General features: G+C 39.6%; 1 protein-coding gene across 2 annotated transcripts in view; it reads right to left on the bottom strand.

Moving 5' to 3' along the window:
- MAP2K5 (mitogen-activated protein kinase kinase 5) overlaps positions 1–15,972 on the bottom strand; it is a 126,095-nt gene that overhangs the window by 42,858 nt on the left and 67,265 nt on the right. The window contains exons 16-18 of one of the 2 annotated variants that reach the window (XM_082061454.1): positions 14,850–14,921; positions 4,150–4,179; positions 729–3,006 (exon numbers count right to left, since the gene is read on the bottom strand). In XM_082061454.1, the coding sequence (XP_081917580.1) occupies positions 2,980–3,006; positions 4,150–4,179; positions 14,850–14,921 (129 nt within the window). In that variant the 3' untranslated portion in view covers positions 729–2,979. Of the gene's footprint in view, positions 1–728; positions 3,007–4,149; positions 4,180–14,849; positions 14,922–15,972 lie in introns of those variants that run through there. The other variant, XM_082061453.1, reaches the window with a different exon arrangement.

The following is a 15,972-nucleotide window of genomic DNA, read 5'->3' as shown; positions in this document are numbered from 1 at the left end:
CCATTAACTTCTGACAAAGAATGCAAATTAATCACAACATGGGGTGAAATGAAATTAAAGGCTCTTTTCTAATCAATGACAAGGCAGGATGAAATATTTGGTGCTCTCTGCGTTCAGGCTGCCGGGATGCTCGTGCCTTTTTTTTTTTTTAATGTTATTTCTTATTTTTGCCACCCCCCCGCCCCGTCCATCCCAAATCCAAGGTGTGAGCACAGATCCACCCAGGGAAGCTCTTTAGCCCTCCCCATCCCTACAGCGATCTGCTTACAAGTCGCCCAGATTTACAAAACACACTAATCATCCGAATCTCAGGTGCATCCAATTTGTTATTCACACTCGCGCGGTGCCAGTGAAAAGCCTGGCGGAGACAGATGCACCAGGAACCTGAAATGACAGTTTTGGCCTCCGGAAGTGCGATCGCTACAGCAAAATCTAGTACAGCCTCCAGGTGAAATGTCTGGAGCTCCATATGGAGCAGGGAAAATTAACAACAAGATGAAAATCGCTGTAGCAGCGGGGAGTCTGAATTTAAAAAAAAAAAAAGAGAGAAAGAAAAAAAATTTAAAGATGAGGAAAGAGAAGTAATAAATTAATGGGGTGTGAAAACATTCAAAGCTTTACAATACCAGGGGCAGTATTTGCTCAGATTTGGGGGGAGCAGCGGGATGGGAGGGTGCAGAATGGGGGACGGGATATTTTTGGTGGATATTTTTTTAAAAAAAACTTCAGGTCATTGTAATGTAATTTATTAAGCGAGGCCTGGAATTGTAGCCAAAGGAAGGCAAACATTTATCTAAACACAAAAGTATCTTAAATACAGTCACTGCCATCCACACTCTCCTACAGCTGATTAAACCCTCAGCCTATTTCTTTGGAATATTTCCCCAATGGACGCAGCGACCTTTGAACATCCTGCTTTGTATAAACTTTGACTACAAGCCGAGAATATTTAGTGGGCAATTCTTTTCATTTCTCTTAAATTGCATTATCATTAAACAAGTCATCGCCCCACCGTGCTTTGATACAATATACTGAATTTGAATCTACGTGATTAACTGTATGTCTCAGTTTGTGAAGCCACTGCACATCTTTGGGGTTCCAACTTAAAATGTAATTAAAAATACTGCGAAGGTGCCATGGTCTTTTATTTATTTTACTTTTTTTTTTTTCTCCTGCACAGACATGTAAAATCAAAACAATATAAATTAAGGTTAAACTTTTATAAATTTGAAACTTTATTTTCCCTATGTGCCTGGACAGACTGTGGAGTAGCAACTGGGTTTGGTGAAAGGGGTTTTCTTTTTTTTTTTTTTTTTAAGTGTTTCCATAGGAAAAACACTTTATTCAAAAGGTATTTTGTGTGTCTGGGCACACGCACCACTTCTAGTAGTTTTAATAGACTTACGCAAACATATCAGGAGGAGAATATACCCATACGTGCTTACGTTTGTATCGACAAAAATCCTATAAACACCAGACCCTTCCACTTCCAAAAGGAGTTTTACACCCCAGCAAGCAATAGCACATCACAATCCCACGCCAGGAAAATGAACAACAAAACAATGAAAAACCATCAACAGTTCTAGAAATTTACTACATCGGATGGATTAGAGTTTCCTGTGCAAAGTTTTTATAGCGGAAAACTCTGTTCTGATCATTACTAATTATTATTTCCTTGTTTAGATCATTACCTTTGCTATAGATTATGAACATCAGCTGCGTATCACAACAACAAAAAGAAATGACAGTAACTCTAAACACACCCATAAGTGACTTTACTTCTGAGCAGTTGCTCGCATGCCTAAGTGCTTTCAAAATAACACTTTATTGTGAACATACCATTAAATACTGTTAGTGTGACGAATAAGCTTTAGCAAAATAACTATTTATAAAAGATGTGGAAAATGAGAAGTGGTAAGTTCTATCATTAAAATATTCTACTAAAGGCCAGGAAAAAAAAAAAATCACCTTTTAGTCTTACTGGCATATTGCAGGAGTTCTGAATTTCCACACTGCAACGCTTCCCCCGATAAATCTTATTCATTTAAACTGAATTTACACACACCATTTGTCTGTGTCTTAAAACTAGAGAAAAAGGAAAAAAAACGGCTTTTTTTCTTCCCAGCTACAGCTGCAGACAAACATTCATTTGCTGAAAATTTCAGGTGTTCTCACACTTGTATTCATATTTTGCATTTTCAGAGAGAAGTAACTTGACGGTATTTAGGGACAAATTCTGCAAACACATCATTAGCTGCATTCATTTGAACGAGCCCACTGAAGTGAGGAGGATTTACTCGTGTGAGCAACCGCAGAATCAGGCCCTTACGTAGGGAGATAAATAGATATCGAGACATTAAAAAAAACCGCCTGCTAATTATCCCCCTAATCAGAGTGGGTTTCTAAGGCTTCTTGTGACCAGCTACAGAAGCACATGTCTAAAATACATATTCTTCACATAAAAATCCTTATGAAAAGCAGTTTCCCGAAAAGCTTAATAGCTGCATTTTAAAGTTTCACTTCCTCAACTGTTTTACATTAAAAAATACGCACAATTTCATGGACTACTGACTTGCCAAATATTCTTTTACAAACCCGATCCGTTTTTTAATTAGCATAGCAAAAAGGATCTTAAGCTAGCAATCACGTCTTGCTCCCCATTCAGAAAACAAATTTTTGTCTAGAATCGTACAAAATGTGTGTTATCGAACTTCTTTCCCCGAGCTTCGACACTTCTGTGAGCAGAGGGTTATCTTAAATATCCCACGTCACTTTGATTAAGTGTTATTAATATAATGCAGCGTCTACAATGAACATCAGGAGACTTGATGAGCACAAGTGAGCACGTCGATGTGTGGAGGACACTCCAGCACAAGAGCTGCTTTTTCAATCCTCTCTTCAAAGGAGAGGGTACATTTTAAAATATGGATAGAATACACTAAGTATTTTCTGCAAACCAGCTACAGCTCTTCCAGTCAGTCAACATTTTCCATAGGAGGTGAAAAACTGAAAAAAAAAAATCAGTGTATTTCTACATCTGCAAAATCTTTGTAAGTCCATAAAAGTGTCAGGAGAATTTGCTTAAAACAGCTTATAAAAATGGGAGAGAGAATGAGTCCCAGCCTATTATTCAATAACCATGTTTGTGAGGCATCTGCATAATCTAACCATGCATAAATTAGTATGTGTATTACAACAGTTATTTGCATAATAATAGCAAGTTAATAGATGCTTAAAGAGCACAGACCAACACCACCTTTAAATCAGACATGCCTCCAGGCACTCTGATCTGTATAGACCAAGATGCAGAAAACACTGTTCATAAAACATATGAAAACATAAAAACCACATTCAAATAATTCATTTTAGTCCCTGGACACTCCACTCTCTCCCCTCTCCCAGGAAAGAATAATTTGAGGAACTACAGAATAGTTTGTTACTATGAATTCTAACATCCATCTTGGAATATGAATTTAAAGGAACCGTCAAACCTATTTCTGGATTAGTTGTTTTGTTCATAGCTTCATGTTTTTTTCCAGCTTATAGAGCAAGTAAAATATGATGTGGTAATGCAGTGCTCAGCATTGGCCTGACCGCTGCCACTGAAGATGGAAACAGTTTTATCACCGACTTCAATGAAACTGAGTCAGGTCGGTGGGAAGTTACAAAATGCCACTATTAAGTAAAATACTAACATTAGGTCCCCTTAAAAGGGGGAATCCAGAGCTCTCTTAAGTGTTCCATTCACATCGTATTTTTGATTTGAGAAGATTTTAGACCATTGTACCATTATTCAAAATTGGAATTAAAAATGAAAATGTAAAGAAGGAGTTGATACACCTTCCTGCTTCAAAAGCACTGTTGTACATAGTGGATTATTTTTTCATCTTGCAACAAAACAGTCATTAACATCATCATAATTTTCCTTGTCTCCAGGGAAAGGAAATCTAGAGTTTGGAGAAGAGAAAAAGAGAGGGGGGAAAAAAAAAAATCAATAGAGACTTCTAAATGACTCCTTCAAGATACCACTTTTCAATTTAACAGGACAGATTTATTTGTATGTGGCTCAAATGTTCACAATTGCTCTCTGCACCTTCATACATAGGAATGAATGTCACAGTGGCAAACAGCAGTAATGAACAATCTTACCTGAGGATATGGAAACCTCCCAAGAGCAAGCTGGGAAAGGAAATAATATTTGTCTAGTTATATAGATTTGCATGGAGGGCACATTTTCTTAAAGAGAGAAAAGTACTCAACTCTTACTATTGTATAAATTGGAAAATGTCAGCAAAAGTAATTCTGAAAACACACAAAGAGCTGTATTTAGAATGGAGTCGTTCACAACAACTACCCCTCGTTCTGGGTTTCTGAATATTTCTGTATTTCTCAAGCTCTTTTGTCTGTACAGTCAGTAATGCTGTTTGATGCCCAAGTTCCTGAGGATGCGCTAAATTAAACCAGTTCAGCCTCAATAGTGAGGCCACCACCACTGACCTTTGCTGATAATTATCTGCACTGAACAGGTATTGTAGAGCTGCACTGAACTCCCCAAGTCCTTCCTAACTGGCTCAGCAGAAAATCTGGGTTACAGAGCCGAGGTTTTCTTCCTTATCGGTGTCAAACCCAGTTAGGAACCTGGGAGTGGGATCTGGAGAGAGATTGTGGTGCCTGCAAAATGACACTTTGTCTTTTCTTCAAATCTACTTTCAATTGCACGCAGATGGCCTCAACTGGATTTGTTGCCCACACAGTTTTATAAGTCAATTGATTCATTACTAGAGTACCTGCTACTATCGGTATTAGACCCAACAGTGATATTACTGCTGCCATAATGCCATAGTTAATAAATATTCCATGATAGATCTTTTCTTTGATACAAGACTTCAGGTTTTTCCACTTGGTACACACACCTTTGAAACAATTTTAGCAAAACACACCTAGCTTAAGTGATTTTGCCTGTTATTCAGTGAAGGACAAGGGCTTTTAGAGTTGACAGATTCCTTCAAAAGTGCATTCAGAGCAGATCCTCCTGCTCTCTGGAGAAGCCCACCTCTCTCCAGGGTTTAGAGGTGCCACAGTGCTACACTCCAATTAACCTTCATGAATTACCAAGCTTCAAAAGAAGGTCTACCAAAAAGGTTATGGATGCACTATAAACCAGGTATATTCACATCAGACTGAGCAAAAGCATCACTGGTGAATCACAGAATGTCCTGAGCTGGAAGGGACCCACAAGGATCATCAAGTCCAACTCCTGTCCCTGCACAAGACAACCCCAAACGAAGCCGTCATGTCACATACTGCAACAGTGAAACCACACAGCAGTGCCGGGCAAAAGCCATTTCATGGCACCCTCATTGCCACCGATATTTGAGTTTCTCAGCGCCACGGGTTACTTGACCTCGCCAGACTGCAGCTGAAGCAGCTGTGCTAAAACCTGTGATGAAATTTCAGCCTGGCTGGCAGCACAAAACTATCCTACATATGAACAAACGGGCATGGCCAGAGCTGTAGGTGTCTGTAGTGATGGGGCAAAGACCAGCAGAAACACTGGAGCCTCACCAGTTCAGGAAAGCGGCCGTGGAAAGGTGACAAGCAGAACAGCATGAGTGGAATCAACCAGGTGATGGTCACAATGGCAGGAATGTGGTGTACCCTGTATTCCACTGTAGAACAAGAAGATAACTGCAGCTACAAGCACAGGGCACCATTCTTCAGATCTTATTTAAGCAGAAAAATGACCACTGCCTCAACGACAACTTCAAACTAAGCATTTTTGTTCTGACAATTTCCCTCCCTGACCACTAAACACTTCAGTGGGGGCTCCGATGGCAGCAGAATAACTGGGGAAAGAGTAATTTTCTGACAGATGTAAGTATGGGGTGTAAAAATGAGCTTCGAAGGATCCAAAATATATGGGGAACAAGTTCTTTGGGGGCTGTGACAGAAGAACCACATTTCTCAGGGAAGCTGCACCTTGACTGGCAATTGCAAAGCAAGACATGGATTCACAGACCATGGGCCAGTTCTGCATCCCCCAGACCCATCGCTCCATTCAGCCAGTCAGAGTTGTTTCCTCCCTGCAAGATTGTCAAGGTATTATAAATTAAGAAACTTACCAAAGAGTATGTAATCTTCCCTGAAATAGCCTGCAGATATGTCACTGTACTAAATGTGTTTCAGATTTAATGAAGCTTTAATGTCCTTTTTAATTTTGCCTGTTTCTATATCACCAGGGGTCGAGCAAGGCAATCAGCACTCAAGAGGGTGGTTTGGTTTAAAACTAGGAAAAACTCATTTGCTTATGAGTTGCACTGTATTTTCTTAATTAAATTTACTAAGTAAAATGGTTTAAGTTCAGCCAACCAATGACCTCTGTATGTAGATTTATAAATAGCATCACAGTTAAAGAAAAAAAACCACCCAAAACAAACAGATTAGAGCTTCACTAAAGGGATTTTCATATCTATCAAAACCTGTCTCAAGGAAGTTGTATAAACATACGCAGCATATGCCCAGTGCAGGATACAAAAAAGATGTAAACTACGAAATTAACACACTATCAGAAACTTGTCTACTCTGCATTTACATGACAAAACTCAGCAACTTCCAATTTTCTTTTTAAGGCACCACAAGAAAAATACAATATTTCCACTCACACTAGCCAGGTTTGGGAGCAGATCAGTATTTTAGGTAGCTCTGGATATGAAGGAGTGAAGAAGGGAATGTTTAAACTTCAAGGAGCTGGTTCTCATTTCCCTATGGATACAAAACATCATTTTAGAAGGGCCCAGTGAATTGTACCACCAGCATGGTATGGAAATACAAATGAGAATCAGACCATATCAGCCAGAAATATGTCGGAATAACACTTTCCTACCCTGTTTCACTTTAGAGAAATTACATGTCTGTGCAGGTTTTTTAAATGATTACTTTTTATTTTTTTCAACTATTCTTTCTTAGACAGAAGTAACCCATCAGAGAGCACTTCAAATGCTCGTCTTGCCATGTTCAGTAAGGTTGTGTCCTGAAAAGTGATGCGCACTTCCAAGTGCAAGTCCTGGATAGAAGCCTTGCCCCAGACTTGGACTGACATGCAGATGGATGCACAGGGTACACCACAAGATTTTAAACCAGTAACTGAGAAATAATCACAGATTATTCAATGACAGAGGTACAGTGGGCACGTATGCTGATTTTTATCCAACTATATCTAAAAACAAATAGGGGAAAGCAAAAAGACCACAAGGCAGGTGCCTAAACCCTCTGTACCGAGTAGCCATAAGAAGGGCTGGAAAGCAACTCTAACCTGTTCTCGCACGCATTTAATGTACAGATAAGTGAACACAAAATTAAACTTTCTTGTTGAAATAACATTATTAATAATTTTGGAATTGAAAATCAAGATCCAGAAATCCTCACTAAACAAAGCACTTTCTCTACATAGCTCTTTGAAGATGCTACTTGCCCACCTGTATATTGTTAATAAGAATTACAATAGCAACTGCCCCTTATCCTGTTCAGAAAGTGACTGAGGGAAAAGTTCAAAACATATTTTAGGACACTCAGGCAATAAAGTGTCCCACTTAGACTACTGTCTATGTCGTGCAAGTTGTTTTTTAATTTACAGTTGTACTGAAAAGCATGGGATGTTTTTATTCTTAATTTAGACACATTCCATGTTTCTCAGCATAACTGCAAATTGAAAATAAGCACTTACAATATCGCTAGTGATCTAGCCAAAGGAGGACTTTATAGTCTGAAATGTTCTAAAATTTGTTCTTAATTACCTTGTGCACATTTTACACAATTAAATTTCCATCTAAGGATTTTGCATTTAGATTGTGCTCTGCAGTTAAACCCTCATTTTAGGGAAAAGCAGCCGCCACTTCGCAACATTCAGACACAGGAAACTTTAAAAATCAGACTTAAGTACTGGATAACATAACATTCCCTAGGTGAAATTTCATTCCAAGACCAATTTATACATTCCTAGATAGACAGCTTAAAATCACCTGAAACTCTGCAGGGTATGGACCTTAATAAATATTAAATACCTCAAAAACTACTCCAAGATTTTTCTTTCCTTCTAATATCAATTTCACTGTCCTCTTATTGCACAGTTAAAAAAAAAAAAAAGAATCCAAAAGGATATAACGGCAATTTACCAGCGTTAAAGTGCTTCTGAGGTTAAACTGACAACAAAGAAGAACAGAAACACAAAGCATCTTGAAGTAGGGTTTCAATTAAATGTGCAGGATTTAGTAATGCAGGACGAAAAAAGAGTTACAAATTAATTTAATCTTCTGCCTATAGTTTGCAGCTGCACTCCAAAGTGTCTGGGGCTTAAGAACAAAGCCTTGAAAGGCCTCAGAGTGAGGAAAGCTTCAATTTTTAATGTATAACGCCATTAGCTGATAACTTGTGGAATCTGCGACCCCTGCGGAGGGGCATAAGCGCGGGTAACAGAGACTGATGAAGTGACATATTTGTTCATGTCTAGGACGATGAGGAAAAAGGTTATTACTAATACCATCAGGCCCAACAGAAATATGCCCTAATAACCTTTGGGACATTCCTTGGCTTGAGCAGATGAGTTCAAGATCTCTCTACATAAAATATATTAAAAATCAAAGCCTAATTCACCTTAATTAAAGATAATTAGTTTCACTTCGACTTCTTTTAAATATGAACTATAGTAAATGCACTGCAAACTAAAGACTGCAGACAATCAGGATTAAATTGCACATTTCTTCCTCGCCACAAACCCCTTATATTACCAGGCTTTTACCGCTACGTCTTCAAAGGTGCTGCTCAGAATAATGGTGCCTTTTCTAAAGGGAAAAAGGTGGGATAAGGGCCTTTCAGGGCTAATCTAGGGAAATTGTCAGGTGCAAAATTCACACAAATGGTCCATAAAGACTAATAAGACTACTTGTTTGAGGAGGCTTCCTGCTTATCTGTCTGCTGGATTTAGATTCAATACCTAAAAGAAAAAAGTGTTAAATTCTGTTGTGCTGGTGGAAACGTGGCTCAGCTTCAGCGCAGCAGCAGGGCTGTTCTCCAGCTCATCTGCCTTCACAAACCGATTAAATAATGCGGAAAGGCAAACTCAACTGACAAACATTGCTAAACATTTGACTTTTAGAAGTAGAAACAACTATGCTACCTAATATAAGAATAAGGGCATTAATCTATATCACATAATGCTATTTATTATGAATACATGACAGCTGACGTTATCCCTTAATTGTCCACTCATCTATCTACCCAGGTAGAGAACTCTATTATTTATTTCACTGCCATACAGGTTGCCCGCAGTGGCCTAAGAGCAATTGCTGAGAAACATGATACATTGAGGTCTCAACCCGTGCAAACTGTACCTAAACTTACACTTTATTGCAGCTTAGTTCACAATCTTCACCTAATATAGGGTTATATCCCAGTGCAGCAAGCGGATAAATCATCCTGGAATATTACTCCGGCTAAGTTTAGCTGTGAGTGGAGCATATGTGCTTCCGAGTCACTGAAGCAAAGGCCCATAAAATACACTAATTACTGGAAGTTATGGTCACTGAGTGATTGATAGCGTTCTGCGAGGCAACTGCCCCGTTTTCAGCTATTCTGACGGGCCTCCCCCACCACACGGCAATTATTAATTCATGACCCAGCCCTCAGGCGCTGGTACCTTTACTTCTAATTCCACTGCCACGAGGATCGCGGTGTGGCTGGACATTGTCTGCCTTCATCCTGGTGGCCGCTGAAGATGGCAGATGAGGAACCAGAGCTAATGGCCGCTGCTTGGAGAAATTGCTCGAAATAGCTCAAGGGGAAAACCAAAAAAAGCCAAAAAAACTCCTACAAACTAGGCCATATTTTTCCTAAGAACAAGCTTCTGAAATGCATAACTCCATACAGAATGATTAAAACTACAAAGATACTCTATGATAAGAACAATTCAAGTTACTGAGCCAAATTCTGTGTCACAGCGACTCTCAAAGGCTGAGTGAAGCCTGCAAGGATTTGTCTATACCAGTCACAAACATCACGCTACTATAGCCCTTAAAAATACACAGTAACAGGGGCAGATCACTGCAAAAAGAGAGTGCTTTTAATGTTCTTGCTTTCCTCAATCCTGAACGAAAGATGTCTGTTACCAAATAGTCACACCTACACAATGATCAGTGGGCCAAGCTGCAAGGCCCGAGGGCTCAAGGCCTGAGTCTGCTCTCAGCTCTACTTCATGAAACAAGAAAAAGGCCAGAAATGAAACATTTTCTCCATAAAGCTGGTTGCTTTTCAGGAAGGGTTTGGCCAAGGGCTGGGGCCACAGAAACCAGTGCTGCCCCAGGCCCTGCTGTCGGCAGAGGGAACATCAGCCCACAGAGACGGTAATCCAGCATTTTCAGACAGACTTAGTTTAAGTTTTCTCTAATACTAGTATTATTTAGAGTGATTTGCAGTGACAAAGTAAACACCCATCACATCCAAGCATTGTTGGCTATTAGATGGCTGGGTACAGAAGTGAGCCTTTTTTTAATTGGTTTAGAGAAGGCTGGAATTCAGTAAGAAAAAAAAAAAAGATTAAGACACGTACTACTCCATCTACTGAAATGTGCCTGGATCTGTCAAACGCATTAATTGAAGAACTTCTTGAATTCTGTAGGAATAGCAAAATCGTGCTTTTCACATATTTGCTTAATGATGACCTTGTGCCGTCTGCTACGAGCCGTTCCCAATGGCCCCACCAGCAGCACCACAGCAAGGCCTTTCCCAGTGTCCCCAGTTTAAACACGCAAAATGAAATTCTGCTCATTCCAAGCTCCCAAAAGGCAAGGACAAATCCAGTAAGAACTAGCACTTGATCAGAGACACCTCACTGCAGCCAAGTATTTTGTTGCAGTATCAAGACTCCTGCTCTGCATGGAGATTAAATGCAAATTCTCATTTCCCTTTTAAGCTTGATCCTTGACATCTTCTAAAGGGTTATTTTAATTAATAATTCTCCTGCCTCTACTCAGTGTAGCTTTTGCCACTGCAAGTCACTGCACGGTCCATGTCTGCGGCCAGCATTCACTGACATTGCCCCATCATGACTGTACCCCCTTTCTACCAAACCTTCACCAAGTCTCCAGTGCCGCTATGGAAACTATACTGGACCACCAAGCTTCGGGTCTCAGGTTTCCCCTCCACTTCTGTCTACCTGTTGTTGTTTACATAAGGGTATAAAATTGATGAAAGACCAATCATTAAGTCTACACATAAGTGAAATCCTGCAGCAGATGAAACTTGGAAATCTAGCAATCTTGGTCTTGAACCATTATCACTTCAAAGCTGATGATATGTGACTGATCACATATTTTAGACTTCTTAGAATTCTTCTGAAATGTCCTCTTCTTGACCAGATTATATGTATGTGAGTCTCTACATATTAAAGATGGAAGTGCTAAGAAAACCATCTTCAGAGCTGCTTTCCTCCAGCACCCTCTTCAAACATGTTCCTTCTCTTTCCCTTCATGCTCTGAGTGAGCTCTTCTTCCACCTCCATCTGTGCTCCCAGCCCAAGTGTGATGAAGAGTCCAAGACTCCATACTTCTCACCCAGCTTATTGTCTCAGCCGTAGGCCTGCCTGCTCCTCAAACATCTCCACCAAAAGGGACCACTGGACAAGAACACTGCCTACTAAAAACCAACAAGATGTATGTTATCTCATTCTGGATGCTTTGAAGTTCCCTTCTGGATAGCAGCCATGCAAGGCAGGATTAACAGTTGAACTCGATGACCTTGAGGGTCCTTCCCAACCAAAATGATTCTATGATCTGAGTCACGTTGGAGAGTAACAACAAATATTGGGCAATGTCATTTATCTTGGAGAGAGACTGAACCGGTTACAGAGCACACACAGCACCCAGACTGAGACCCATCAACCTGGAGTGTATTTTATGACTGAGCTATAAACCCCTGAAAAAATGTTTTTTATAATGAAAATGCTGACACAGTCTTCAGTGTAGTGACAGCAATGCCACTGGTTTGGATGGAACTTGCTCTGTCAACCCAAGAGTGCTTAAATAAAACATCTAAGAACTTCATGAAAACACACGCAGTATTTGTGATGAAACACTTTTAAGCAGTTTTACAGATTATGTATTAAATTTAATTCACTTCAGAAAATCCTGAAGAAAGAAATGCAAATTCCCCAAAAAAATAATAATAAGAAAAGCATTTATTCTTTTTTTTTTGTTGCTATTATTTTCATTTATTTTTTTATTTTTGGCAAAGGGAAGGCTTAGCACACTCAGTCACCTCTTACTTCAAAAGGAACGAGAATGTTCATCATGTCTCAAAACTTACGTGGTACATACAACTAATACTTTTCACACCCTGCCAGCAAGTTTTTTGGGACAGTTTTCTTAACCTTCAAAAGTAACAGTTGAGCTTTGCAGCAAAGAAATCCAAGACATTTTAAAGGCTCAGAAGAATATTAAAGAAAATGAGAACATTTACTTAGCTGCTATTTTATATTATCATACGTCAGGGCAGCCCTTGCTAATTCAGCTCCAATGTGCCATTTCTTTTAAATTAACATGTCATAACTGTGTGAGCTTGAAGTTGTGGGGACTGGAGAATGACACTGCGAAGCGGAGATTATTTTAAAATCCTACAGCAAATGCTGACTTCCCTTTTTAACAAGTTCCATCAACAAGAGCCTGGGTGTCTCCACTACCAATCCCCATGTCAATACAGTGTTACTTTAATGACAGTGACCTTGCGTGGCTCTTTGAGCCTCTTCTTCACCTTTTTCAAGACATTTTTCTAAGCCACTGTCCCTGCTTTCATTTAACACATCACTCAAACCACTTCAATAAAACAGCAATCATGTTGAAGAGAGGTACCGGAGGACCAGATGACATACCAATTAACAAAGCACACAGAACCAAATTGGTTTTTTTGTACATCTGGTTCAGAAGACACTGTTGGAAAGTGAGAGAGGAAAAAAAAAGTTGAGAAGGTTTAAAAGAGGAAAGCAAATTCAAATGAAAGGAGTTTTTCTGATGTTGGTTAATATAATGCGAAATTCATCCTTCAAATCAAATTAATGACCGGACAAGTTACCTACTAATAGTCCTAAACTAAACTCCAAATATCTCGTTCAACATGGTAAATCACTGGATTGCTGCTGCACATCAAAACACATTTTTTTATTCAAAAGAACCAGCAAATGCTTGCTCTATAGGACTTCTGCATCTATAATCACCCTGTTCCACGCGATTCAGAACACCACAGTCAAGTCTTAGTGTAATACAATCTTGTTTTAGCCCTTTATTGGACAGATTCATTCACAGAGTGTGTGAGTATGTTAAGTATCTCTCGTAAAATTGTGAGGGCTCTTCAGCATCACAAACCATTAAAATTTGCAGTAAAACAGATCCAGTGAACTGCATTCCCTGTGACACGTTGAAGTGTGTCATTTTGTAATTCAGAGTCAGCTTTAGTCAGACTCTGGAAAAGATTTACAAGATCCGAATGCAATGATTCAGCATTAAATATTTTAATTTTGCTTAAAACTGATTTGGTAAGGAATTTATTGTTCGAAAACAAAACATCAGTCTCGGTTAATTTTCAGGCTACAAAATGTGAAATTTGCCTAGACGCAGAGGGCCAGCACCAATTTTTGCTAAAAATATCAGTTGCACTTCACCAACAGTTATATTCAGTTTCACCTTAATGATCTGATATTTACCAGAAGGAAAAGGCACCTATATTTTTCGGTTAATCACACCACACTTTCACCAGGCTGTGCAAGAACCATGACAAAAGTCATCGGTGGTTTGAACAAACTGTTCTTATAGGAAGAAAAAACTGCTCCAAGCGGGAGGAAAGTTCTTTCACGGGACTGTCCTTGAGTTGGAGAAGTTTCCTCAGACCTTATTGCTTGAGCTGTCAAGGCTACAAGGGTTTCTGACTGTCGGTCACTTCTTTGTGGCCAGCCCAGGCCACCACACGTGGTCACCACCAGACCAGAGCTACCTGTCCCTTCTGCAGAGCAGACCAAGACACAGCTGATTTTACCAGTCTAGACTTTCTCATAACACAGACGTTTCTCCTCAAGTTACACATGCTAGACTACCTCTCCTATAAACAATCATTGAAATGTATGTTTCTTAAAACATCTGATGAACTCACAAAAAAATAACCTATTTCCTGAATCAAACCAGACCTTGTTCTGGTTAAACCTGCAGAAAGCATCGCTTCTCCCGACTGACTGCACTTAAGAGAACATTCTCTTTCATCTGCTTCATTTTGATAAGACTCTCTCTTGTGTGAAACTATGTTTGTAAGAAATCTTTCTAAAAGCACTTGTGAACACTGAAATTCAAACATTTTATTTAATCCCACAGGGAGAGACTCGTACCATCGTGCAAATATTTCTGCAAAGATTTTGCGAGGCCATTAACCAGCTCAAACTTTCAATCTGCATAAATGGTATTTTAATCCTGATAATAGTCTACTGTCCTGGCCTGTGAAGATGCAAAACTGAAACACTGTCATCTCCAGTTCAGAGGTGCTGACAGGACGCAGAGGCATCCAAGTACCAGATCCTACTTCTTACTCACATATTGAGTTTTATCAGAGGGTTTTAAACTGTTACATGGTTTGTACAGAGGCTCTTCAACCAAACTGAAGGCACTAAGAACAAACTCATTCTAAATACAGCCCATAAATTCAGGAATAGTTAAGAGCATGCATGTATAAAAGAGCATTCAAAGATTATATTAAAATATTTTGATGGTAGGTTTCATCTGATTCTGTACTGCAATGTGCATATGGAAATGATATTTGCATACCTCCATGAAGGAAATGCCCAGACTCCAAACATCCGAATGAATTCCATACTGTTCTCCCGAAATCCGCTCAGGCTGCAAAGAGACGGAAGGAAACATCTTGAGCCAAACAAACACAGGTACGTACTTATTCCACAAAAGTTAGCCCAGGGCAAACAAATCAACTGAGAAAACACAAAGAAGGTTAAAGCTTGCCAGCTAAGTGGGCAGAGAGCAATTTCACTCTACAAACGCGCCTTACTTATTTATTTCTGCCTCTTCTGCGAGAGTAAAGGACTCGGTTGTGCTCGGACTCGCCGCCGTGCATCGCTGCGCACCCTGCAAAATCGGCCTTGGCATTTGTGTTTGGGCTGGTTTCTCCAACAAAAAAGCCAGCGGCTCGTATGCGTGCAGCAAAGCACAAGGTCAAGCTGTGTGAATCCAGCGGTACGTACGTTTACTGCTAAAGCCGGGCACGGCAAGAAAACACACTCCTGATGGTAAGCTAAGGGGTTGAGGAATAAGTCTGGTTTAAAAAGCCAAGTTATTGAAGCCAAGAGAATCAATGAAGTCACATGCCAGTAATTTTATTTTATACACCTTTTAATTTCATTTTTGACCTATAGAAAAAAAAGACTTGGCTCCAAACTATTAATAGCAAGTTTAATGCCTCATGAAATAGAATGCTGTAAAATATAACTGCTAGTTTTTACTTGAAAGCTACAATTTAAGCATTTCCAAGGTCAAGTACAGCATGAAATGTAACAATAAAAGGCTCCATGAGACTTCTCTCCCCACTGTGCTGCTAATGCACCTGTCTAGCCCAACCACCCACAAAGCGCTGGCTCTATTTTTAGTCTTTAATAATCTAGAGACCTTTTTTAGAAAACAAACGCCCAAATTAGTGCCAGTCCAATGTGTTTTCAGACGTTTACCCTGCACTGCTAATCCCAGGTCAAGAGCTTTTATCGCAGCATGAATGTTAAGTAAAAAACCCAGCGCTGCCCACGTTATCTTTAAGGAGAACCATCCACAACTGCCAGAACCTAAAAAAACCCACTGGAACAAAATCTTTTTGACTGAGCCTCATTTATTTTGAGCTGAAGAGCGACCCAAAAATCTTATTTATTTTTTATTTAAGTTCGTT

This window comes from Streptopelia decaocto, assembly GCF_964273445.1.
Source record: "Streptopelia decaocto genome assembly, chromosome: 9".
In the NCBI taxonomy this organism is placed as follows: Eukaryota; Metazoa; Chordata; class Aves; order Columbiformes; family Columbidae; genus Streptopelia; species Streptopelia decaocto.
Note: the sequence above shows the minus strand (reverse complement) of the source record. Positions and strands in the feature narration are given on the sequence as shown.